This window comes from Talpa occidentalis, unplaced genomic scaffold (genome assembly GCF_014898055.3).
Source record: "Talpa occidentalis isolate TD23 unplaced genomic scaffold, MPIMG_talOcc4v2.1 talOcc4.11, whole genome shotgun sequence".
Lineage (NCBI taxonomy): Eukaryota > Metazoa > Chordata > Mammalia > Eulipotyphla > Talpidae > Talpa > Talpa occidentalis.
Window position 1 is genome coordinate 73,333,389 of NW_023601104.1, and position 27,695 is coordinate 73,361,083.

The 27,695-nt window shown below is 36.7% G+C and overlaps 1 protein-coding gene across 5 annotated transcripts in view; it reads left to right on the top strand.

Annotated features, from left to right (window-relative positions):
* The first annotated feature begins 242 nt into the window (after positions 1-242).
* Positions 243-27,695, top strand: part of GPHN (gephyrin) — a 451,561-nt gene continuing 424,108 nt past the window's right edge. For 3 of the 5 annotated variants that reach the window (XM_054691159.1, XM_054691153.1, XM_054691154.1), the window contains exon 1: positions 485-644. In XM_054691159.1, the coding sequence (XP_054547134.1) occupies positions 581-644 (64 nt within the window). In that variant the 5' untranslated portion in view covers positions 485-580. Of the gene's footprint in view, positions 645-27,695 lie in introns of all 5 variants that reach the window. The other 2 variants (XM_037503527.2, XM_054691156.1) reach the window with 2 other exon arrangements.

Below are 27,695 nucleotides of genomic sequence, written 5' to 3' on the forward strand. Positions count from 1 at the left end.
CTCGCGCGCACCCGCTCCGCGTCTTCCAGCCAATCGGGCGCTACTCGCGCGCCCCGGAGCGTCCTCCGGCCCCTCTCCGGCTGGGCCGCTCCTTCCCGCTCCCGGCGCGCGGCGGCCGGGCTCACTCCTCCCCTTTCTCTCCACGAGTTACACGCCTCGCGGGGTGGCTCCGCCCCGACCCCGAGTCCACCCCCGCAGCCTCCCGAGCGTGTGCGCTCCTCTCCCCTCAGTCTCCTGCCGGCCGCGTCTCCGGCGCCGTCGCTCCCGGCCGCGCTCGGACGCCTCCGCGCGCTCTCCAGGTGCCGCCGCCGCGTCCGCCGCCCGCGGCTCGTCGCCTCCGGCCGGGCTCGGGGTCGCGCGCCCTGACTCCGCCCCTCCCGCGGCCTCGCGCGCTCCCGGCGCGGCCTCTTCCCGGCGCAGGCCGCCCGGCGCCCGGCCGCCCCCCCACCGGCCGCGCTCGCCCCGCGCTCCCCGGGCGCTCTCGCTCTCGCGCTCTCCCCAGCGAGCGCGCTCCCGGCCCGCGCGCTCCGGGCTCCGGTTTCTCCCGGCTCCTGTCAGTGCGGTGACTGCGCTGGGAAACATGGCGACCGAGGGAATGATTCTCACGAACCACGACCATCAAATCCGCGTCGGAGTCCTGACAGGTAACCGGGCGCAAGGCGGGGACCACCGCGGCCGTGGGGCGCCGCCGGCCGCGGCTTCCCGCTCGTGGTGACCCTTCTCTGCGGCCTCGGGGCCGGCCAGGCAGAGGAGGGGGCTCGGGGTGGGGGGGCGTTTTACAACCGCTGATAGCTGCGGGAGGTTGGGGTGTTTCCGCGGGGTCCCTCGGGAACCGGCGCCGGCCCCTTGGGGTGTCGGGCCCGGGTGCCTTCGCAGCCGGAGTCCTTGGCCCCCGGGGACCCAGGGGCCGGTGCGGCGGGCGCTGCGGGGCTCCTCGCTGCCGGCGCGGGCGGCGGGATCCCGGCTCCGCAGTCCCCGGCACGCCGCTGGCCACGGGCTGGGGCGCTCCCGCCGCTAACGCCGGCCGCCGAGAGGGGGAATCCCGTCGCCACCCCCTCCCCGCCCCTCCACCCCCCCGGCGGCCCCGCGGTGCTCGGGCTGTGCTTGCCCCGGCGCCGGCCGGACACGACGCCCGTGCCCGCCAGGCGAAACTCTGCTCCCCGGCAGGCTGCCTGCCGCTCCCGAGCCGGGCACCTCCTCTGACACCCCTGGGAGACCCCTGTCTCCCCCGGGAGCTGGGGATCAGCTTGCATCGGACCTCGGAAAGTGCCTGCACGCTGCCTCCTGAGCACAGGGCCCTCTGCCCGCTGCTCGGTGTCCTCAGGGGGACGGGGTCCGGCTGGCGGCCGGGGATCGAGCTCTTTCTACTTGGGAGGGAAGGATTTCCCCGCGCCGGCTCCTCTGCCCCCCTCCCTCCTGGGAACCCCTCCTCGGGATCGTCCCGGAGCTCGCGAGGAGCGCACTTTTCCCGGGTCGCCTTTCCCTCTCTGCTGAAGCGGTGTGTGCGCTGCATGTCTGATTCCGTGGCGTTGTGTTTGGGTAGAATCCCTCAGTTCGGCGACAGGCAGTCGCTGCAGGGCATGACTTCCGAGAGGCATCGCGAGCCGGTTGTGGGGTTTCTGCTGTGGTTCTGTTGTACTTGGCTAGGGGTATGTGTAATTGAGTGGCGGGGTGGGGTGGGGTGGGGGTTAAAAAACTGTATTTGGAACCTGAGGGCTTAGTTCCGAGTGAAGGAAATCCTAGACTTACTGATGAAGCGAGGTAGATGGGAAATCCCAGGCTCCCCCCCCCCACCCCCGCCTCTTAATTTTTTCCCCCTTGTCAAAATCTGACAGGTTGAGACGGTGCTCGAGAAGGGACTAAATTGAATGAGACTTGCTTTTATTATTAGGTAGAAAAAAATCTCTGTCGGTAGATTCTGAGGACAAAGCTTAATTTGGCTGCTGGGTTAATGAAAAGGAGCTCTCCATGGCACCTCTTCCTCTCTTTTAAGTAAACAGGTTGCCTTTCCTGGTATTCTTTCCAGTTGTTAATTGTGATTTATTGAACTTTCTTGATCGATAGCCCCTGGGATAGAGAAGCTAGACTAAACCAGTTACAGGGAAGGGAACCCCCCCAAAGCGGAGGATGCGCTGTTCCTTCTTGCGGTGCTGAAACGACTGCCTTGTATGAAGAATCAATTGTATGTCAGAATTCTAGAGTTGACTGCTGATTTTCAAAGAATCTAATAATGGGATGTAAAAATGTATACCCTATATCAGCTCTCAACTTGCACTTTAAATTCCAGTCATGGTTTGTAAATTATTAGAGTAATGAAAGCAAGACTTAATAGAAGCCACAGTATAAAAGCTGTTCGTGGAGATGAAAGGCCATAGATGTTTTAAAGTTAAGCTATAGAGATTTTTAAACATCTTTTGTTTATTTATGCTTTTCCTAATACTTTTATTTAGTGAATCATCGTACATGAGCCAAGTGATGTAGTAGACAGGTGTTGTGTGCTTTGGAAGATACAGCCCTTGTCTGGTATCTATACAGTCCAATAGGGATAACATCAGTATTTCAAACAGCTAAAGAAACAGTGTATGTAATTATTGTGCTTTAATTTAACACATTAATTTAATTTAATATGTCTAAGGGTTAAATGTAAAAGGAATTCCACATTCCAATGGATTAGAAGCATATGTGCTATCTGAAGGAATAATTTAGTGCATTTACAAGAGGTAAGAAGAAACAGGCATTTTAAAGGGGTTTCAGAATCAATGACAGCCTTATAAATGAATGTAATGTTGAGGATGAGATTCTTCAACAAAATAAAAATGTAAGGAAAGACTCTGAAAAGTTCAGGTGGGATAGGTGGGTACCACAGGAAAATATCAAGGATGTAAGGATGCTTTGGCCCTGAGATTAAAGGTAATCTGGAGAAGCTATCTCATGAGAATTAAGTACAATAGTTTAAAGGAGAAAGTTTAGGGTGAAGAATAAAGTAACTGAGGGACTGAAAAGGAAATTGCAGATTTGGGACAAGTGGTAACAGAGGACAATAGGATTTAATTATAACGGGATATTTGAAATCACAAATGACTGAAGTTTTTACCTGAAATTGTTGATACAACTATTGTCTACTATGATGGAGCTCTGAAACATGGAAAAGAATCGGAAAGGAGATTAGCTGTCATCCTGTGAACAGTGGGTTTTATTGCAAAAGCTTAATATATCTGGTTAAATACTATGACTTCATACTGAAGGGAACTGAGTTGAGCTTACATTTAAAACTCATGAGTTATAATTTGTGACTTTCTTAAAGGTGGATCACTTGTATCCTCAAGCTTGTTTCATAGTAGTGATTCTAAATATTTTATCTAAATCTATTTTATAGAGGTAGTGGAAAGTATCATCTACACATGCACATAGTTTACAATGTATTAGTATTTTGGTGAAATTGTATTATTTATAAAGTCTTTAATTGACTTCCTTGTGGCATTTTTGATTATCTGTTGAAAAAAATTATATTTTGAAACTTTTCACCTTCTAGATGTTTTTGTAATCTTCATCTCAGCTATGAATTTGGCAAATATAGTATGTGTACTATTAGAACTTCTCATCAAATGAATTATGTATTAGAATTTTGAAAGAATAATGGATGAAAGGAAAATATTTCACAGAAGCATTTATTTGTTGGTTTGCTTTACTATCTTAGAAATAGAATTATGATAGTTTATGTAACATGGCTACTTTATACTATTTATTAATCAGGAAAATGGGAAAATGTATGTATAAAATAACTTATGAAACCTCTTACCTAAAAGAGCATTGTCCATCTCTAAGAATGATATCTTTGTTAGTAAACTAGCTTATGTTGATTTGCTAAAAATGAAGATCATTTGGTCTTTGGTGACCTGAGATAGCGTTTTTAATCTATCTGTTTCTGATGTTTTCTACTTCTATTGTTATTTTTAACAGAGACTAAAGATAATGTTATGGTGAATAGCATGAGGCGAATAAACAACTTTCTGCGACTTTGAACCTAGAAACAAGATGTGGGGCAGATGTAGGATTATTTTTTGACAGCTTCTGTAGTAATTATATTTATAATCAGCCTTAACAATTACATAGCAGGTTCACTGTATTTCAAATGTGCCACGTTTCACCCACTTTTTTCAATTTAGAAAGGATCTGTTTATTGATGGAACACACTTGTTCTGTCACTATAAAAGCTCAGTGGAAACATCTGGAAAATAATGACTACATCCATATAAATCAATATACTAAATAGTCAATGGAACAGAAAAGATTATGTTCGTTATTTGCTAGTGATTGCTAATGTTCAGTACCGCAGAACTTAGTTAACAGTAACAATCTATTACCTAGATTTTCATTAACAGTGGCATAAATGAGAAAATTTCTAGGAAAGGGCATCTTAAAATCACATTTTATTCTAGTAGTATATACTTTTATTGCACTAAGCTATAGATTTAAAGTCAGTATGAGATATTCGAACAAATACACAACTAGGTATTAGGTTAAAGATTAGTTGTAAACTAGACCAGTAAAAATATTAATTACATGTAGGCTATTACTTACATGTAGGGAGTATTTTAGTCATCTATTAATAATGTCATTCAAAATACTAAAAAAAAAAAAAATAAATCAAAAACGAGTTCTAAGCCAAGAGGATGATAACTCTCTGGAATTGTGCTAACATTTATTTTATTCTTCAACCTTTTCCTTGTACATTATTTGTTATTTTTTGAAAAGCCCATTTATTGATAAGGCTATATAAATGTATTTTTGTTTTGAGAATAAATGTTGTCACTAAGTAGGTGAGTCACTAGTGCAAATAAAACTTAAATTCTATTAAATGAAAATGTCTGTTTAGGCAAACATACCATTAGTCATATATATATATATACATATTGGTAAGTCTGTTTCTTAAACTAGGTCATTCTTTCATGAAGTTTTGGCTAAAAACAGGTATTAGAACATTAAATATTTATGGTAGGAATTTGTTAAATTAGTTTCTAATGAATACAATTAGTACTGTCCTTGCTAGGCAGTGACTTTAAAAACTAAGTACATAAGTTTTTACAAATTAAGAGTTTTAACTGTTTTAAAAACACTCATGACTGACTTCAACTGAGGTATATAGTGGAGAATCAGCAGTATGTTATTGAGGAGGAAATGATGAATGAGCCTGTTTTTACTCTTCCTGGTGATAGATTCCTCCTTAAGTTGAGTAAGGTGATTTTTTGAAGTAGTAAGTAAAATCGATAAGATCTATACTTTGCTCCCCTAAGTAGCAATGAAGAACAGTGAAGCATTTTTGGAATTTGAAATGTTAAAAAAAAAAAAAAAAGATTCTCAAAAAGAAAGTGATGAAGCCACAAAGGATTTTTTTTTATAAATGTCTAATGAAGTTTTGTCATGGAGAAGTTCTGTCCAAGTTGTTTATTGCATTCATATGTGAATTTGTACTAAATTAACTTTAAGTAGACTTCTCGAGAATTCTGTAATTAAAGTTTATTTCTCCATTAACTTTTACAGTAATTTTGCTAATAAGTACATATTTTGACAAAATGGATTTCAATGTACTATACTTAAAAGAATTTCCTAGTATGAAAAATAAAGGAGAAAAGAAATGAGAGCAAGGAATATTACACAATGTGCCCTGCTTCTGAAATTGGGATGTTTGATATTGTGTCAAGGGTTAGTCTAAGGATACTAAGCCTTAGAATTTACCTGGAAACAAACAGTAATTTTTGTTACTATATTAATGATTTATGTCAATTGCACACTTAAACTGGGTACATTGTGTAGAATTCACATGGGATTTTCAAATTAAGTGAGAAACTTCAAATGATCCCATTGTAAAACTTCAGATCTTGTCATTCTTCTTTGTCATTGGTTTTTAGATTAAAAAAAAGTTAAGGAGCACTGTCACGGCACAATCCATCTTCTGATAGTATGTCAGTAAAGTTTTATAGCCTTTGGACAATATTACCAAACTCTCAGCATTTCTCACCACTAGTGTAAAGTGATCATTCTTTTTTTTTTTTTTTTTTTTTTAAGATTTGTTTATTTATTATTTATACAAGCACTGGGTACAGTCAGAAGTGTGGGAGGGTGAGAGAATTCACCAGAGCCAGAGCGGGGAGCAGAGCAGGCAGAAGGACCGAAGTACACTGCTGAGGGGAGCAGCGGGCGGCAGGAGAGGTCTGCGCGCCATGTGGGACCCTCCTCCGGTGGCCGGGGAGCAGCCAGGGATCGAACAGGCGCTGCAGAGGCTGCGGGCAGCTTCGCAACCCAGCGCTCAACCGCTGCGCCACCGGGGAGGCCCTAAAGTGATCATTCTTAATTGCAATATATATGTTATCCTTACAGCATCTTGACCAACTGGAATGACATATACAGGATGTAAGATTTAGTTAATATTTTTTTTGTTATAATGGGAATGATTATTGGGGAGAGGTAGGTTATACATAAAAAGGCAAGAAGATAAGAACTAGAGGAAAAGATTAAAATTTCAGCAATTAGATCTTGTTAATATAAACAGAAGGAAAAATGCTAAAGTTTCATTATTTAGAATTTTTGTGGCATTAATCTTTGTTATCAGTAGTTTTGGCCTTTCTTTTTTTTTAAAAAAAAAGATTTATTTATTTATTTATACAAGCACTGGGTATAGTCAGAAGCATGGGAGGGTGAGAGAATTCACCAGAGCCAGAGCAGGGAACAGAACAGGCAGACCGACGAAATACACTGCTGAGGGGAGCAGCGGGCGAGGCGGGAGAGGTCTGCATACCATGTGGGACCCTTGCAGGCGGCAGGGGCTTGAACCTGCGCTGCAGAGGCTGCGGGCAGCTTCGCAGCCCAGCGCTCAACTCCAGGGGAGGCCCAGTAGTTTTTGGTCTTATACTTAATTTCAGACTCATCTCAAGTCTCTCTTCCTCAATAAACTCTTTCTTGGAATTATTAGCTATAGTGCTGTATTTCTTTGTTTTCCTACAGTGTTAATAAATGTTGTCTACACACTCCATCATGTGCATGTGGGAGGTAGAAAGGTGTAGTTCAAAAAAAAGAACTTGGAGTCAACAGACCCTTACTTGCCCTTTATTTTGGGAAATCATTTAGCCTTTCTGAATTTCAGTTTCCTTCACCAGAATGAAGATGGCAGTATCTCACAGAGGTGTCGGAACTAACTGAAGGAACTAACTGAAATAATGTACATGAAAATGTCTACCATATAGCAATATGTTTAACTTAGAGTATGCTTAATAATCTTCACTTCCTTTTCACGTGTTGCTATGGTATAGTTTGCTAACTAATTTGTAAACATCTTATTCAAAGTAGATTTTGAAACAGATTTGTGTTCTTTACTTTGAACCCTTTTATTGTAGCACTTATTGATGAAGTGATCATATAGAAGGTGTTTAATAAAAACAAAATGGTGATAGCAAATTTATACAGTAACTTAAAAAGCTGCTACCCAAAAACATTTAGGTAAACCAGAACTTAACTATTATTACTATAAAGACAGATTAGGGTAGATGGAGTGTGGCCTAGTATTTTTCTATATATTTATTCCTGGTAACAGAAAGGTATCATATTTGATATGTTCTATACTATCAAATTTAATATATTGCTTCATAGTTGATGGGTATAGTTTGTGTGAGGATTACTTTAGAGTAATGAAATTCAATGTCACCTTAAACATGAACATTTGAAATGCTAGGGAAAAAATTCTGAATTTGCTGTTATTTTTGAAAATTAATTTTGCTGGTCAAAATAGCTAATTAAGGGGCCTCCCCGGTGGCTCAGTGGTTGAGCGCTGGGTTGCGAAGCTGCCCGCGGCCTCTGCGGTGCTGGTTCGATCCCCGGCTGCTCCCCGGCCACCTGAGGAGGGTCCCACATGGCGCGCAGACCTCTCCTGCCGCCCGCTGCTCCCCTCAGCATTGTACTTCGGTCCTTCTGCCTGCTCTGCTCCCCGCTCTGGCTCTGGTGAATTCTCTCACCCTCCCGCGCTTCTGACTGTACCCAGTGCATGTATAAACAAAAACAAAACAAACAAACAAACAAATAAATAAAAAACATGCCTCTATTAAAAAAAAAATAGCTAATTAACATTAGACAGGAATCAAAAATTCTGCCTCTTCTACCACTTTCAAGATACTCAACCACATTTTATATCAGTTTCCTTAGCTTTGTATGGGGGTAATTATGCTTATCTTATAGGCTAAATGTGATGAAAAAAGGAAATAATGAAAAGGAAATAATTCAACACCTAATTTGTTCCAGACTGCTAAAGTGAGGGTGAGTGTTGAATTAAAGGAGTGGCTAGTGATGAGTAGTGAATGAGACAGACACAGATATCCTCTTGGAGTATGTGTGTTAGCACTTAACATGAATATATGAGCCAAATTAGATACTGACAAATTCATACTTCATTTATGTTGCATGTCAACAGAATCAGTGTTTCTGTATTTTATTTTTGATGTAGATAACTTAGGTATAAACACCAGAACTGTTTCACAGCATACCATTTTTGATACAAAGTTTTCAAATGTCACACATTTCCTGCTTTCTATGATGGAAGACATTGAACATAATTTAATTATTTTTTGTTTGGTCAGATCTGTGCAGATTCAAATACATGTATATATATTATATATGTATCTTTATATATAAACATATATAAATAAAACATATATATAAACATATATATGTTTATATAATATATAATATAATGTTTATATATTATACATAAAACAATAAACAAATCCAAAAATCTTTAAATTGGCTAACAATAGAGAGAGACAGAAGAAGTAAATGCTAGGACTTAATTTCACACTTCATCTTTCTATAGTGTTACATTTTTTACAATGTACAAATATACTCTTGAGTTTTAATTAAAAACATGACAAGGATTTAGGAGCTAACCCACTTGCAACTTAACTCAAATGTAAACTCTATCATGTGGATATTAATTTTTCCAAAGCATAATTTTTAGAATTTGCATTGGAATCAAAATATTCAGTATGGACTCAAATGAAAGGAGAAAGGTAGTCATAGTTTTTAAATGTTTCATCTTTTTTATGTGTGAAAAGAGTATTTAGTCTGTTCAGTTTCTTTGTTTCTAAGATATCAAAAGTTCTCAGTCTAAGTTAGTCTCTAAAGATTATTAACTTCAAGTGCACTTTTTTCTTAATGGTGTAAAAGGGGGAAAAAAAGAACAGTACATAATTAAAAGAAAAATGTCATTTCTACTTAGCACTCAAATTGTGCTTGCTCTCCTCTTTTCACAAGTTCATGCATTTTTATTCACATTTTTAGTATTAGGCAGGCACAATTAGCCATGATCCTGAAATCCAAAATACAAAGAAATAGGTAAATTTCTTTAAATCTTACAGTAACACCCATCCATCCTCTACTGCCCTGAACCCAAAAATGTCTTCACTTTAAATCTAACTGAAATAGGTAGAGATAAATATCCAAGCAAGGTTGTTTATTTGCTTCCTAAGGGTATAGTAGATTAAAAACTAGATGTGGAAGGACAAGTATGTAAAGTCACAACTGAAAAGAAAATATGCTATACAACTATACTGTTGCATCCCATAATAATATATCTTCAGAACAGAATACAGAAATATAATTTCTAGGATTATAGTCAGGCCTGTATTTTAATTTTGGCATTGCCACTGGTATAATCTTGAGCAAATTACTCAATTGTTCTACTGGTCAGTATAAGGGGAATAATTTAGTAACTTATAAATGTTGGAACTATATAACCTGTATAAGGTGTTTAATACAAATAGAACATACTTTGTATATATAGGTATATAGATACAAGCCCAATAAATGTTAGCTATAAATGCTTATCCGGATTGAACAGGGCCTCCCTGGTGGCGCAAGGGATAAGGACATAGCATCTGAGGCTATCTGCAGCCACTGCAGCATGAGTTCGATCCCTGGCCAGGGAGATACTCAAATGGCGCAGCAGACCTCTCCTGACTTGCCGGCTGCTCCTCTCATCAGTGTGTTTCAGTCAATATGCCTATTCTGTTCCCCACTCTGTCTCTGGTGACTTCTCTCACCCCCTACCCCCACACCTGGCCTGTACCCCAGTTCTTGTATGCATAAATAAATAAATCTTTTTTTAAAAAAACCTGATTGAACAAAAAGTAGTTAAATTATGTTTAGTGTCTTCTATCATAGAAAGCAGGAAATGTGTTGTAGTTGAAAACTTTGTATCAAAAATGGTGTGCTGCAAAACAGTTTTGGTGTTTATACATAAGTTATCTACATCAAAAATAAAATACAGAAACACTGATTCCTTGACATGCAACATAAATGAAGTATGAATTTGTCAGTATCTAACTTGGCTCATATATTCATGTTAAGTGCTAACACACATACTCCAAGAGGATATCTGTGTCTGTCTTCACTACTCACTACTATCTACTACAAGTCTGGAACAAAACAGGTGTTGAATACTGAATACATTATTTCCTTTTTTCATCACATTTAGCCTTTAAGAGAAGCATAATTACCCCCATTCAAAGCTAAGGAAGCTGATATAAAATGTGGTTGAGTATCTTGAAAGTGTTAGAAGAGGCAGAATTTTTGATTCCTATCTAATGTTAATTAGCTATTTTGACCAGCAAAATTAATTTTCAAAAATAACAGCAATTTTAGAATACATTTCATTAGATTTAGCAAATTGGCAAACCATGGGCCATAGTAACCAGTACACATGTTTCTGTAGGCCCATAATGTTTTTACTAAAAAATGTTTCTAATATTTGAAAAAAATATACATTTCATATAAACCCATATTTTTTGCCATTTTAAGTTTCAGTAACATTTTCATCTCTTTTATAACAAAGGTATATTTTCTCAAGTTTACTACAGTGCTCCTGTAACATATTTTTGTTGTCTGCTTAGTTTTGATCTTTGCTCATACGTGGTCTTCTGTACCTCACTCTTTTTCCAGTGTATCTTAGACATTTCATGTTAGTGAAGATAAAAGTTAACTTTATTGAGAGCTTACCAAGTGTAATATAATTTTCTAGAGCCCGTTATAAAGCCTACTAATTAATTTAATCCTCATAATAGTATCACCACTTTATAGTTGAGGAAATTGTAGCAAAGAGAAATTAGTAATTTGTTTAAATTACTGCTAAAAGAGGACAAACTGGTAAAAAGCCAAGCTTCAAGTTGAACCCATGCAGTCTGTTTTAGAGTTTAAATTCTTAACCACTTGGCATGTAACAGTTCTTGTAGATATAAATCTTTCTTTTTAATGGCTCTATTATATTACATCATTGGTCATGCTATATTTAATCAGTCCTCAATTGATAGACATTGAGGTTTTTAATTTTCACTGTGACAAATGATAAATTATGCATTTATAATTGTGTGTATCATTTTATCACTTGTGAGCTTTTTTAAAATTGTTAATTAGTATCAAGAATTTTTGGATCAATGGTATATGAATTTTAAAATTTTAATGGAAATTACAAACTTGTTTTCCATATAGGATATATTAATTATGATTAATATTCTTACCTTCATTTGGTATTATCTTTTTATCTTCATAAGTTCTTTTGAGATAGAGCTCTTCTTCAGTTACATAGTTGTATTAGGATGTTTTTATTGCAAATGACAGATACCCAGCTTAAATTTAGGTAAAATTGATAACTTATTAATTTACATAACCACAGAGTATAGAGGAAGAAGTGAGTTAAGAACTCAAACAATGTGATCAAGGAATTAATGTCATCATGTTCTCCATTTCAGTTTGTGCTTCTGAGTATTGTTGCAGGCTGACTTCCTTCATATAACCAGAGTTGTGGGGGAGGCACACATTAGAAATTATAGTAGTTATGCATTTTCAGGCTTTCCCCTTCCTGCTAGTGAATCCAGAGCAAAGATTTTCTTATGGCATCTGTTCATAAAATTCCAGGACACTTCATCACTTGTTTATCTTTGGGTCAATCACTGTGACTACAGGAGTGACGACTTTGGCCAGGGTTCTATCATAAGTCTCTCTATCTTGGGATCAAGACACTAAATAGGTAGCCTCATCAGAACTACATAGCAAAGGAAAGAGAGTCTTCAAAGAAGGGGACTTTCTTCCACTAGAAGGGCAAAAGTGTGCTGGATAGGCAACTCCTTTTCTAGAAGGTCCCTAAAGTGTTGATGACTTTTTGCTTTTTTCTTTCCTTAAGAATATAGTTTATTATGTCTGCCCCAGTTCCTCTTTCTCTTGCTTCATTCTGGAAACAATCCTCTGGAAGATAGTTTTTAATTAGAACAAGGTAAAGTGTGAAAATTAGTGGATTAAAGCCAGAGCCTCCTAATATTGATTGGTTCACTTATATAACAGGAGCACAAATGACTAACTTTAACCTTTAATACCTTCTATAAGAATGGTTATCCAATGGCATTTTAGAACAGCAGTAGACATATACTAATAAAATTTTACTAGTTTCATGACAGCTCTTTATATGTTCCTTAATTTAAATTTATGATAAGCTGTGTCCTTCGTCTTTTTTTCCCACAAATGACCGACCCCTTCCCAATGTTTTTAAAATTTTGTCCTACCATTATACTAGGTATATTATAAAGAGGTTTTCATGTGGTGAAATAAATTTGGAAAGTGCTAAATAATACTGTACCTCTTTTGGAGAGCCTTAGTATTGTTGACCTGAAACAGAGTTAAAATGAGAGATAATCATGTGTTTATTTGGCATCAAAGAATTGCAATTTGGGATATCCGGTTTCAGATAGAAATCAAAAATGTGCACTAAGAAAGGGTATTATATAGTTAAGAGGTTTTATGCAGAATAAAAAGAAAGATGAAGTAGGTGGTTGAATAAAAATTAGCATTAACAAGCTTGTACTATTCCTGGCTAGACCTAATTGGCGACTGATTCTATACTATCAGTCCTGTGATCAGGATGTCCATCCCACTAGTTTCTGGATGGTTGGTGAAATAGTTGCCAGATCATGAAACAGTTACCATTTGACCTAGTCAAATGTCTTTGTCACAGTACAAACAAAATAAAGCTGTTTTTCTTCTTTAGTGTCCTTGATCTTGTTTTGTAGTGGTTTCACATAAAATGCGGTGGTCTCACATGCATATTAACATGTTAAGCTATGAGAAATATTACATTGGTAGATTCTGTTGAACTTCAGTGTGTCTAGAAATTTTTGAGAATAGAATACCTTTTTTCCCCAGACACTTCAGAGTTCAGTTCAACAATTTCCCCTGAAAATGACATTTTGAAAGTTTATATAAGACTTTTATATTTCTTCTTTTAACTTGTTGCTGTAGAAATAGTGGTTTCCTACAGTGAGCTCTACTGTTAAAATTAATTCTTTAAATCTGGATTTGCCTTTAAAATACATTTTTCCCAATCACCACCTTTCATTTTTATATTAAAATAATGATTGAATATATTATTATATTATTCAGAAAATCTATGATAATAAAGACAAGAAAGACCAGTCTTTACTGTTACTACTACATGAGGAAAGAACATTGGGTGAAGCCCTATTTTTGATTTTCCTAGTGGGAGTTTAGTATCATCTGTAAAATATAAAGTTGAATAGATACATTCTAAAATCTCCTTCAGTTGTAATATCTCATTAATTCCAATCCCAGGAACATAGCTCATGTTTACCATTCTATCATTGCTTGTAGTCATGCTATCTACAATCTATTACTGACAGCAAAATTATTGATTTGAAATATCTTCCTTACTTCAAACAGGAAAAATTGCTAGAAAAAGACACTGACATGCATACTAAGTGTAAATTGAAATAAATGTCTGTACTTGCTCTGCATAGTATATGCAATTCTATTTCATTCAGTGTCACAAGTTACAGACTTCAAATTACAAAATGCTTAAGTTTAGGATAAAAATTACATAAATATGAATTTGATAACTGGTTGACATAATCTAACTTAGAAAGTAATAGTGATTTAGAGGTATTTGAAGTATTACCTTTTTCCTTTTAAATTAAAATTATGATGATGTGCAAGAGATCTAGAAAGCAAATATTAGTACTTCCCCCTCCCAAAAAAAGTTCGGATTATTTTGCAACTATATATTTCAAATAAAGATACTGTAAAAATAAGATATATACCTCCAATGAATAATATTATATTTTAGTTTTACACAGATAACCAGAATATTAGGTGAACTCAGGATTAGACCACCTGGATTTATATCTAAGTTAAATAAGGTTTTTAAAGTTATTAAATTCTTTAACCTTGAGTTTTTTCATTCATAAAATGGGAAATAATACTAATGCATGCCTTTGGTTGTGATAAGTATAATAATATATGAAAAAATTAAATGTGTTCCCACATAATAAGTACTTATTAAATGTTTCTTGTTTATTATAATAAATTTGAGTATAATTGCCTCTATAAATGTGGTAGCAGAAATGGTACTTTTAGATATATGACCCAATCTTGGTTTACCCCCATGCTATTTTCCCACTGTTTGTTTTCTTTTACTTTAGAAGCATCATTATAGATCAGTACTTTACTGGAGTTCTGCTAAATTCTTTTTTCTAATTTAAATTTTGTACAATTATAATCAGAAGATGCTATCTATAGCAATTAAGGACAAGAGTTTGATATTTTTGAGGGATAGGCTTGAAGTATAAATAGGAAACTGCTTCTGATAGTTAAGACTTATAAAGACCTGTGGAGAAAATTGCCTCTACATAGTATAAGAAGTGCATATATAGTATATGTGGATGTTATAGTTATGGAGTACTATAGTTATGGGAGTATTTGAAAAAGTTTTAAATGTGATACAAATGTCACAGTAACACAAGGTGACAAAGTGATAGCAAAATAAAATTACATAGATAATTACTTCTTAATAGAAGAAAGATTTTTAATTGGTATATGAGGAAAATAGTAAATCCAGGCACAAAAAATAAAGTCTTAGAACTTATATGTTTGGATTAAAGAAACCTTGACTTGGAGCAAAAAGCAAGGACTAGTATCAGAGGGGAGAGATATTTTATGAAATATTAGATGCCAAAAGAATATCTATAAAATTTAGAACATTTCCAAGGATTTTTTAAAAAAGATTGATTTGTATTTATTTATGCATACAAGAACTGGGGTGTAGGCCAGAGGTCCAGGGGGTGAGAGGATCCATCAGAGACAGAGTGGGGAGCAGAACAGGTGGATCTATTGAAATACACTGCTGAGGGAAGCAGTGGGCAAGACAGGAAAGGTCTTCCACACCATATGGGTTAGCTCCCTGGCCAGGGATCGAACTCATGCTTGATAGTGCTGAGACTTTAACCCCTGTGCCACATAAATTTTTGATAGGAAAGTTTGAGAAACTTTAACTTAGGTTAAAACTGGATGTGTATTTTCCAATTTTCTTCTGAAGAAGGCTGTGTGAAGTAGTATTAAAAAAAGTCAATTCTGGGCCACCCTGGTGGTGCAAGGGGTTAAGACACAACCTATCAAGCTATCTGCAGCCTCTGCAGCATGAGTTCAATTCCCCTGCCGGCCAGGGAGCAACCCACATGGCGCAGTAGACCTCTCCTGACTCACCCGCTGCTCCCCTCAGCAGTGTGCTTCAGTCAGTCTGCCTGCTCTGTTCCCCACTCTGTCTCTGGTGAATCCTCTCACCCCCCACATCTCTGGCCTGTACCCCAGCTTTTGAATGCATAAATAAATCTTTAAAAAAAAAGTCAATTCTGTGTCATAATGAAATATTCATTCCTTTTGGATTCTTAATACAATTTAGAAGTGGATCATATCTAATACATGAGAAACTTGAAATGGACCCCCAATCCCATCCCCGCCTCCATAGTAGAAACTTTTAAGCAATTAGTTGTGATTCTGATTTTAGCACTTTGCTCTTTATTCCTGTCCATGATTAATATATTAATCTGACCATAGCTTGATTTTTTAACAAATAGTACAACCTAGTTAAGTATTGTCTTAGTTGTTTTGAGTTGCTATAACAAAGAACCATAGATTGGGTGATTTATAAACAATAGAAATTTATGTCTCACAGGTCTGATGATTGGGAAGTTTAAGATCAAAGTACTGGTTATTTCAGTGCCCAATGAGGGCCCACTTTCTGATTTGTAGACAGCTGTCTTTATCTCTTTACATGATGGAAGTAAGGTGGAAACTCCGGTTCTCTTTTATAAGGACACAACCCATTGATACAACTCTAGCTGCATGATCTAATCAGCTCCCAACTCTAAACACCATCACACTCAGGGAAAAGGTTTAAGCATATGAATTTTGGGACCTTCCCTGGTTGCGCAGCAGTTGAGCGCTGGGCTGCGAAGCTGTCCATAGCCTCTGCAGTGCCGGTTTGATCCCCAGTCACCAGCGAGGGTCCCACATGGCGCGCAGACCTCTCCTGCCGCGCCACTGCTCCCCTCAGCAGTGTACTTCGTCGGTCTGCCTGTTCTGTTCCCTGCTTTGGCTCTGGTGAATTCTCTCACCCTCCCGTGCTTCTGACTATACCCAGTGCTTATATAAATGAATAAATAAATCTTAAAAAAAATCCCATTAAAAAAATAAAAAAACATGAATTTTGGAGGTACATAAATATTCATTCTGTGGAAAATATGTATCATGTGATGTGCTTTGAATTGTATTAAGCTAAAATTATTAATTATTTATAGTGTTGTCCTTTAAGTATGAGGAGTTGGTTATAAAGTAGATTTATATTTTAAGTGATTTATGTAGTAAAACACTGGCCAAGTCTGTGTGACAAGGTTTATAAACATTTTTCTAAAGGGTCAATAGTAAATATTTTAGGCTTTGTGGGCTATATGATTTCTGTCACAGCTACTCAGTTCTGCATCCACAGGCAATATGTAAATGAATGAGCATGACTGTGTTCCAGTAAAACTTTATTTAGAAAATATAGATGGTGGACCAGAGTTTGCCAATATGTGCTCCAAGACATAGTCTATATTAGGAAAGTATAATTCCAAGCTACCTGCATATGAATTCAATTTTTTATGTTAAATTTTCATTATAAACATCATAAAGCTTAATAAAACTACAATTTATTTTCTCATACTTTTATTAATTATCTTGGTGGTTCTGCTTTAGATACTGTTGATTGGGATTCTGGTATAGTGGCAATTAGGACTGTTGTTCAAGGGCCTCAGGTCTACTACATGTGCTTTCTGTACGTGGTTGATCTTTTAGCCTCATCCTGTGATGACTGGGTCCTGAGAAGTATTACAAAAGTAAACATTTTGAGGAAGAGGCAGAAGCTGCCTGGCCAATTTAGGGATAGTACTGAAACTGGCACAGCTTCACTTTACTATTATTCTGTTGGTCAAAATTGTCACACACCTAACCCAGACTCATTGTGAGAAGAGACCAAGAATACTGGGAAACATGGCTAGTTGAGGGTCATCAAAGCACTAGTCTATTACGATATTGTTTTGTTTGCAAGTAACAATTCTAATTGAGCTGGCTTAAGTGACCGGGCAATTTATTACAAGAATAAATGGAGTGTCTGCCTCATCCTAAATATAAGATGAGGCTCTAGGAATATTGGATCCAGGATTTGATCTTTAAGAGTGTTTGTTATCTTTGATGTATTCTGTCAGCAGCTTTATTTCCTCTTACCTCAAATCTGCCTTTTCCATATTGGAAAAACCAGGTCATGGGCAACTCCTATATTGTTTCTATCTTCTCATTTCAGCCATTAAGAGAAGGACTGACTTTATTTTTGCAGTTGTGTTTCTGAAATTTTTGAAGAACTTTGTCCTGGAACAATCATCTGTGATCAAGGGATAGTGGTTATGTTGTACCAATCATGTGAACAGCAGCAGGATCAGTTCACAGAAAAGAGATGCTGAATATATAATCTCCAAGTTGTTCACTTGCCTCCCCCCTAGCCATATATTTATTGACATAAAATAATTTGTATTTCGATTACAGATCTAATTTACTTCTTCAGTTCTCTGCCTTTGGCTATTTCATTATTCTACAAGAGAGTAAAAACTGAAATTAATTCAGTATTTTGGCTATTCATTTTAATCACCTTTTGCTCTGAGTTGAAACTTGTAGTGTCTCCTACAGGTTTTCCCAGTTATCAGAAAGAGGAACATTCTCACTTGATACGTTATTTTTTGGATCTGGGAATGCTCACAAAATTTTCTGGGAAACTAATGGTAGTAATGTTTCCAGACTCAAAAGTAATATACCAAATAGGAACATTTTACTTTCAGATAGCAGGGGAAGACGTATTTCACTTTGCTGCCATTAACAGAGAATCAAACATGAAGGTGGTCTTACTGTGTTGTTACTCATTGCTTTCCAGGGTTGTTTCGACTGATCTTACTGCCTGAATGAGAATATCCTTACTCTGGAGAGGGCCCACTTGCATACATGAAAGCAACTAACTATAATGCAGAATGAAATAAGAACTATAATAGAAGCAATGTACTGTGGGTGCATAGAGGAAGGAACAATTAATTTTGACTGAATGGTTGTAGGAGGGATGGCCTTTTAAGGAAAATAGTGTTTGAACAGGGACTGGAAGAATGAATAAACCCATCTTTAGAAAAGAAAGGTAATCTAGCTGTCAGGTTTCTTGGCTGCTGAAGGGGTGGTACCAGAATGTCTAGGCCAAAGCAGATGAACTTAATTATAGATATAGGAGATTCAGGATAAATAGCAGCATGCACTTATCTGATTTTAACCTTCTTTAATTAGAGCTATAAGAGTTAACTTGGCTTTTCTATATTCAGGCTTTAAGTGATGATATGTTTTAAAATTTGAGAATTTGATTTTTTTAAATAAAATTGTTTATCACAAAGACACAGATTTTTGGATATAGAAGGAACTTTAAAGATTATCTGTACTAATGCACATTAGTTATGATCTTTTTAAGGTTACACATCTAGCTGATAGAGTTGTGGTTAAAAATCAGACCAACTTACTCCTAGTTCTTGGGTATTTAAAAAAATTATACAGTGTAATTTTTCTAGTAAGATGTTTTGTCCCAAATATACACTCATTTGAATAAGCTTCTATAATGGCAGTTTTTAAACTGGAGATATAGTATTTATTCAGTAAAATGCACAAATGTTAATTGTAACCATGGTGAATTTTTCACGTGTAGACCCTTATATAACTATCACCCAATTCAAGAGGTAGAACATTTTTAGCCCTGCAGTGTCTTCCTTCATGCCTTTTACTAGCAAATATCCACTTCCCTTGCCATGCCCAAGCAGTCACTGTTTTGATTTTTATCATCATAGATGAATTTTGCCTGTTCTTGAACTGTATATAAATGGAGTGACTTCTGTCATATGTCATTATGTCTATATTTGTTCATGTTGCATATAGCAGTCATTCATTTTCTTATTACTATGTAGAAGTCCATTGAATGAATGGATCATTGTTCTTCTGTTAGTGGACATTTGAATTGTTTCTAGTTGTATACTTACTGAGAATAAAGATTTTAGGAATGTTCTCATATATGTCTTTTGGTTTTTTTTTTTTTTAAAGATTTATTTATTTATTTATTTTTATTTTTTTATTTATTTATACAAGCACTGGGTACAGTCAGAAGCGCGGGAGGGTGAGAGAATTCACCAGAGCCAGAGCAGGGAGCAGAGCAGGCAGAAGGACCGAAGCACACTGCTGAGGGGAGCAGCGGGCGGCAGGAGAGGTCTGCACGCCATGTGGGACCCTCCTCCAGTGGCCGGGGAGCAGCCGGGGATGGAACCGGCGCTGCAGAGGCTGCGGGCAGCTTCGCAACCCAGCGCTCAACCGCTGCACCACCAGGGAGGCCCTCATATATGTCTTTTGATGAATGTTTTTCTAGGTGCAGAATTGCTGGACTGTTGTTTTGCAAAAAGGTTGTATCATTCTTTATCCCCACCAGTAATGAAGGAAAGTTTGAGTTCTCTACATTCTTGTCAAAATTTGGTATTGTCAGTTTTTTTTAATTTTAATTTTTCTGGTTAGTTTATGAGAATATGAGAATTTTGTATATATGCATGTAGAAAATATATTGTCCTAGACTGTGGCTAGTCTTTATGCTTTCTTAGTAGTGTCTTTTAATAAATAAAAAATAATTTATTTAATTTAATAAAGCCCAACTTATTAAATTTTTCTTTTTATCTTTAGTGTTCCATTGCATGTGTTGTTTGAGAAATCTTTACCTACTATAGGATGACTAAATATTCTCCCAAATTTTCTCTTGAAAACTATTGCTTTCCCTTTTTCTCGAAGTTCCATGATACATTTAAAATTAATTTGTATGAATGAGATGGGGTAGAGATCAAGATTTTTTTTTAACATATAGATATCTAGTTGATTTAGTACTATTTTTTAGAAAAGTGTCCTTTCTCTAAGTATTGTAGAATACCTTTGGTATAAATCAGACGAATCTGTCCAACTGTCTGCCCTTGTTCCAATATTACCTTGCCTTAATTGCTATAGTTTTATTCTAAGTCTTTATCTGGTGGCATAAGTTCTCCAATTTTTTCTTCAACTCTTTTTTTTTTTTGAAAGGGGTTTATAGTTCAGCTTTTGTATTGTCATATGCACGCACAAGCAGATTATAATTAAAACAAGTTGTTGATATTTTAATTGGGATTTCAATGAATCTGTAGAACAACTTGGAGAGAATTTGCATCTCAGTAATAAAGTCTTTCAGTCTGTGAGCAAGGATTATTATCTACTCAGTTATTTGGATCTTGAAGTTCTCTCAGTAGTGTTTTATGGTGTTCAATGTAGATGTTGTACACATGTTCTGTTAGATTTATGGCTAGGTGATGATTTAAAACTGTTGTAAATGGCATTATTTAAATTTCATTTTCTCATTGTTTCATATATTAATACATAGACATGCAATTGATTTTTGCATTTTGGTCATATAAACAGCAGCCTTGCTAAACAATGTTTAATAGAAGTAGTGACAGTTTTATTCCTGAATTTAAGGAAAAAACATTCAACATTTCGCCATTAATTATTATGTTAGCTGTAGGCTTTTGTAGGTACCCTTTATCAGATTGAAGAAGTTCTCATTTCCTAGATTTCTGAGTGTTCTCAATCATTAATGAGTGTTAAATTTTATCAAATGATTTTTTTTTGCTGTAAATTTTTGCTGTAATTAAATCTAAAATATGGTGAATTATATCAATTGATTATAATGTTAAACTAACCTAGCATTGCTAGGATAAATCCACTTTGTCCTGATGTATTGTGTTACTAGATTCAATTAGTTATTATTTTGTCTAGTATTTTTACATCTATTCATGAAAGATAGTAGCATGTAGTTTTCCTATCTTGTAAAAGGTTTTTGGTATCAAGGTTTACTGGTCTCATAAAAACAATTGGGAAATCTCTGTTTCTCTTTTTTATTTTCTGAAGGATCTGTGTTAGATAGTATATTTCATTTGTACTGGAAAAGAATGTTTATTCTGCAGTTGTATTATGTGTCAATAAGGTCAAATTGGTTAATTGTGTGTTCAATTTACTTCATGATTTCTTCTGTTTTATCAGTTGTGACAGAGAATCTTAAAATCATCTGTTATGACTATAGATTTGTCTCTTTTTCCTTTTAGTTCTTTCAGAGTTTCCTTTTTATATTCTGGAGTTCTTATAAGATGTGCAAACATTTACAACTTTATTATTGAACCATTATGAAACATCCTTTTTTATTTCTGGGAGTATTTCTTGCCTGGAAGTTTGCTATGAACTTCTATTAAAATAAACACTCTTTTCATCAGTATTTCCATGGTTCACTATTCCCTTCCTTTATTTTAACTTATCTGTATTCTTATATTTAAAGTATATCTGTTGGAAATAGCATATTGTTGAGTAATGTTTGTTTTATCCAGCTTGACAATCTTTGTGTTTTAATTGAAATGTTTATTCTGTTTACATTTAATATAATTACTAATATGATTGGGTGTATTTGTCATCTCACTAGTTCTTTTTTTTCTATTCCATCTGTTCTTTTTTTATTCTTCTCTTTTTGCCTAATTTTGATTTGTCAAGTTTTCTAAATTTTGTTTTTGCTTTTAGTTTTTCTAGACATAGTACTCTTCTACAATTCTATTTTTTGGTAATCCTAGAGATTTTAATAAACACCTTTGATTTACTAGCTTATCTTAAAATAATATTTTTACCATTTCTTGAACAATGCAAAACCAAAGACAGTTTAATTCTATTTACTACCTCCTATCCTTTCTGCTATTTTTCACCTATTTTACTTCAATACATTTATAGAAATTACTGTTTTTTTAAACAGTGTTCTGTTTATCTATATATAAACCCTTTCTTGTGGTTTTCATTAATTTTTGCATTCTTTGCTACCATCTGGGATAATTTTCCATTAGCCTGAGGAAATTCTTTTAATATTTCTTATAGTGCTGATCTGCTAGAGACAGATTTCCTCTGGTTTTGTTTATCTATAAATGTCTTTACTTTTGTTTTTGAAAGAAACTTACCCTGTTACAAACTTCTAGATTGGCATCTTTAATTCTTTCAATAATACAAATATGTGATTCCTTTCTTTTCTGGCGGCCATAATTTTTGGTTGAAAAATCAATCATTGGCCTATTGTTTATTTAATGGTAATATGTACTTTTTTGACTGCTTTTAAGATTTTGTATTTAGCTTTGACTATGTGCTATCCATGCATGGTTTTGCTTGTATTAATCCTGTTTGGGGTTTGCTGGATTGATGTTTTTCACCAATTTTGGAAAAGTTTAGTCTTTTATATTTGTAAATATTGCTTCTAATCACTGTCTTCTCTCTTCAGACATGTTAGATATTTTGGCTGTATCCCATATGTCTCTTGTTTTTCCTCTCTCTATTCTTTCTGTGGGTCTTTTCTATTTGTTGTGTTCTTCTATTGTTGGGTATTTTTTTTTTAAGATTTATTTATTTATGCATACAAGAACTAGGGTACAGGTCAGAGGTGTGGGGGGTGAGAGGATTCACCAGAGACAGAGTGGGGAACAGAACAGGCAGATTGACTGAAATACACTGCTGAGGAGAGCAGCGGGCAAGACAGGCAAGGTCTGCTGCACCATGTAGGTAGCTCCCTGGCTGGGGATCTAACTTGTGCTTCAGTGGCTACAGATAGCTTCATATGCTGCGTCTTAACACCTTGCGTCACCAGGGAGGCCCTTGTTGGGTATTTTCTATTGACCCATTTTTTTTAAGCTTATTTCACTATATCCAGACTACTGTTAAATTCACCCATGAATTTAATTTCAAATATATTACTTTTCAGTTCTAGCAAGTCTGTTGGATTCTCTCTTTTCATTAGATATTTCTAATTTCTAAGATATTTCTCTCTTTTCATTAATTTACTTTCCCCCTCTTTTTCTGAATATAGTAATATTGCTATTTTAAAATCCTTAAATGCCAGTTTCAATGTCTGCATTATCTCTGGCTCTGCTTTTGTTTTCTAGTTTTGGTCTTGATTACATGTCATTTTCTTCTCTACATTCTAAATAGACTATACGAGATTCTCTGTTCTTTGGAGTGTTTGAGATTGGCCCTTTGATGTCTTTCTTCAGAATGCTCCAAATCCAGGCAAATGTTGGAGAGCTGTTATGTATTACTTACAACTTTTCTAGCAAGTTTTTTCCTAAGTATCATGAGAGGAAGGAAGATATCATTCTGCCATTCTATTTCAGTTCCTCAGCCTCCTGCATCACAGTAGTACTTAGCAAATGTCTCTTTCAGCCTTGCCTTTGGAGCTTTCTACGTTTTTGTATACCACACTGAAAAGTTTTGCTGCTTTCTACTTTCACCATTCTTTCTGCATAGACTCTCAGTTCTCTATGTCCATAATCTTTAAATGCTCCTAGGAAAGAAATAGCAGGTGATACCAATTCACCTAGGGATGTCGCTTTTTCTTTCTGGAATTTCAGTTTATCTACTTTTTGTTATCTCATATGCTCTTTGCTATCTTAAACTTATGATTGCAATTCATTTTTCTCTCCCCATTTGATATTGAGGTATTATAATAATTGTTACTCTTAAAGATTGAAACAGTGAAATCTCTTTTTTTCTTATGAAAGTAATACATGCTACATTAACTTTTGCTGTTATGCTGCATAACAAATGGTAGCAATATTACATTGACTTACAATAACAAAGGTTTATTTATTTGCTCTTACTGCAAGTTTAGTTGAAGACTGACAGTGACATTTACTCTCAGTATCTTCTAATTCTGACATTCAGGGAGGAGAAAAATTCCTATTTGGGCCACAGTAGTCTTACAACAGAAGGGAAAAGGAAATAAATTTGGCAGAAATATACAGTGGCTTCTAAAACTTCTACTTGGATGTTTGTTTATATGCTGTGGCCAAAACCAAAGTCAGTGGTGCAGAAATATTTACTCCTTAAAGAGTACTATAAGTTACATAGGAGTAGGTAGAGATAATTATCCTTTTGAAAGTAAAATGGATTAAATAATTGCATATTGTAATAAAATTCATCAAACATGGTAACTGAAAATACAGAGATGTATAGTATTCATTGAATTCTACCGTTATCCTCCAAGGTAATCAGAGATGATACTTTGGCCTATATTTAGGATTAGAACCTTTTTAGTGTATTAACTAGATGATTTCTTTAAAAATAATAGTCTTGACATAAATTATAAATAAGTCCTTTGTCTTTTCAACCATTTATTCATAATAACAGAGGAGCCCTCAAACTGGCTACATTTAATTGTTGGTTTGCCAGGTAGTTCAAGGCTTACTATAATGTTCTATTTGTATTTCTAAATATAAAATATCTCTAACACAAGTTTGGGGCTGATCATTGACATGTAGTGTAATTTCTCATTCTCTGAGAGAAGTTAAAAGTCAGAACTGTGGGATATTGTAAAGGATATTTTCTTAAGGAAGGGAATGCTAGAAATAAAAGTCAAGAACAAAAAGATTCTGATCCAATTTATTTTCTAGTATATATAACTTATGTATGTGAATATATGTTATCTATTAAAATTAATATAGTCCACAATGGAAATTAGTGACTTAACCAGATCCCTGTTAGAATGACAGCTCCCATGAAGAGGGCCAATTTTATTTAGTCATTTATGCTGATAGACATTTTTCTATTTAGAGCAATTTAGTGCTCAGATTTTCATGAAATATGCCCATCTGTAGGGAAAATTAAAAATAATTTTGTACAAATCGGGGAGGGCAAATCTCAGTATCATTTGTGAATTTGGACACTTAAGGGCTGAGCATTTAGAACATGAGAAGAAGGGAGGTGAAAGAAGCCTGAGAAAAACTGCATACCATGTAATTTTTGCATTAGGTCAAATCTGGTAGAGGTTGGCATGTCACTGAAACCCAGATTTATAAGACAGCTTTATACTGTTTGTACCATGGAAAGAGTGGCTTGACTGAGGCACATCTGGATTCAGAGTCTATTCTGGTTATGCCACTGAAAATGTGTTCAATTTGGGCAATTTAAGTACTATTTATAAAATAAAGATAATGATTGATTTATAGATCATACCATCTATTAATTGTCTTTTGAGTTATCATTTCTTCTTTTATCCTACTTAAATTTCATAATCATTCATTATCTATCACATGCATGCTCATCTATCTGGCATATACCCTTAGCTTTCCAGTCGCATAGTCATAGTCACTTTGAACAACTATAACCCAACGTTAAATACAATTGTCTTTCAATTCCAAGTCAGTACCTATGGAACCATATGTACCTGGAGGAAAACACCAAATCATGCTGACTAGTTTCATTTTAAATTCATGGTTACAAACATGAAATGAGTCTTTAATATTCCCTGGCATTCATACCAAAATTTCTTAGATCATTTATTCTTCTATTCTTTTGGATGGATTATTTCATGTTTTTTCTTACTAGATCTCTCAAAAATATCTCATCCCCAATTTTTTCCTCTACTGGTTTTGCTTCCTACCACACTGAAAAACATTGAAATGAATCAGAAGAGAATTTTATGGATTCCTTTTGCCATATCTATCTGCTTACCAACATCTCCATCCCTGTATTCTGTATTCTTACCTATTACTTTATAGTTTTCTAAGGTAAAGATTTTTCTGTTATGCCAGATGTAGAACCTATTTCTTTATGCCTACTTAAGGACATTGCTCCAACAATCATTCATTCTCCTGTATTATGAAAATTTCACAGTACTGCATCACTGCCATAAGAAGACAAAACCTATTGCTATTTTTGTCTTTTAAACATTTTTTACTTGGCCCTACTTCCCTTAGCAGGTAACACTTTATTTGCTCCACATTTTAACTCCTTGAAAGAGTTATCTATGCTTACTATATCCAATTTCATTTTTTATATTTCCTCTTAAATTTAGCACAATTAAGCTTTTGCCATTATTTCATTGAAACTGCTCTTGATAAGATTACCAGTGACTTTCAGGTTGCTAAATCATGTTAATTTCTTAATACTTATCTTCCTTGACTTAGCATTAACATTTTACATAGTTGATTCTATGGCTCGGCTTCTCTTTCGGCTTCTCTCTCGGCTTCTCTTTCAGCTTCTCCTGGCATCCCCGTGACACCGCCCTTAAAAAGCACAGTCTTAGTGCAGGTGTACCCTCTTCAGGTGCCCGCCATCAGGCATGCATTCAGGATCACAGGGTTCCCTCATCTATCCTGATGGCGGGAGGGCAGAAAAACCTGATACCTTTTACCTCACCCCCCCGACCCCACGCACACACACATACACACACACACACAGAATGAGAAAGAAGAAAGTGAATTTTCTCCTTAATATATTATAATCAGAGATTCTCAAATTGAAAGAGACCTTTGGAGTTCATCATTTTACAGATAAAGAAATGGAGGAGGCATAGAGAAGTCAAGTAAGTTGCTCAAAGATGCATCAAATGGCAATCAGAAATTTAAACCCCAATTGTAGGGGCAGGAATGACACAGTGCAGGTTTTCTGATCCAGCAGACGGGGTAAAGGAGGAGTCCTGGAGCCCTCAGTGGCTTTTCAGGCTTTTATTGGGATTTACCGGGTACATGGCAGGCAGGGGTGCTGGGGGGCTGGGAGTCTGGCAGGCCTCCCAGCCCCCAGCAAATCCTCACTCTATCTGGGCTCTCTCTGGCTCTCTCTGCTTCTCTTCTCTCGGCTTCAGTTCGTTCTTTGCTTCTGCTGGCGTCCCGGTGACGCCACCCTTATAAACTCAGTCTCTCAGCCCATGTGTACCCACCCCAGGTGCCCGCCATCAGGCATGCATTCAGGACCACAGGGTTCTCTCATCTATCCTAATGGCAGGAGGGCAGAAAAGTCTGATACTTTTTCCTTACCCTACACCAATCCAGGGCTTTTTCTAGATAACAAAAGAAAAAAATTTAATAATAATAATACTTATATCATGCATCACATATATATACACACATGAATATCTCAGTTGTGAATACTTTACATGCATTAACTTAATTAAAATTTATCATAACCTGATCTGTTATCACAATGTTACATGTGAAGAAGCTGAGGTACTGTAGGGTGAGGAAAAATGTTAGGCTTTTCTGCCCTCCCGCCATCAGGATAGATGATGGATCCTTGTGGTCCTGAATGCATGCCTGATGGCGGGCACCTGGAGTAGGGTGTGGCCATAGGTAGATGGGATTCACCTGGGCTGAGACTGGGCTTTAAGGGGCGGCGTCACGGGG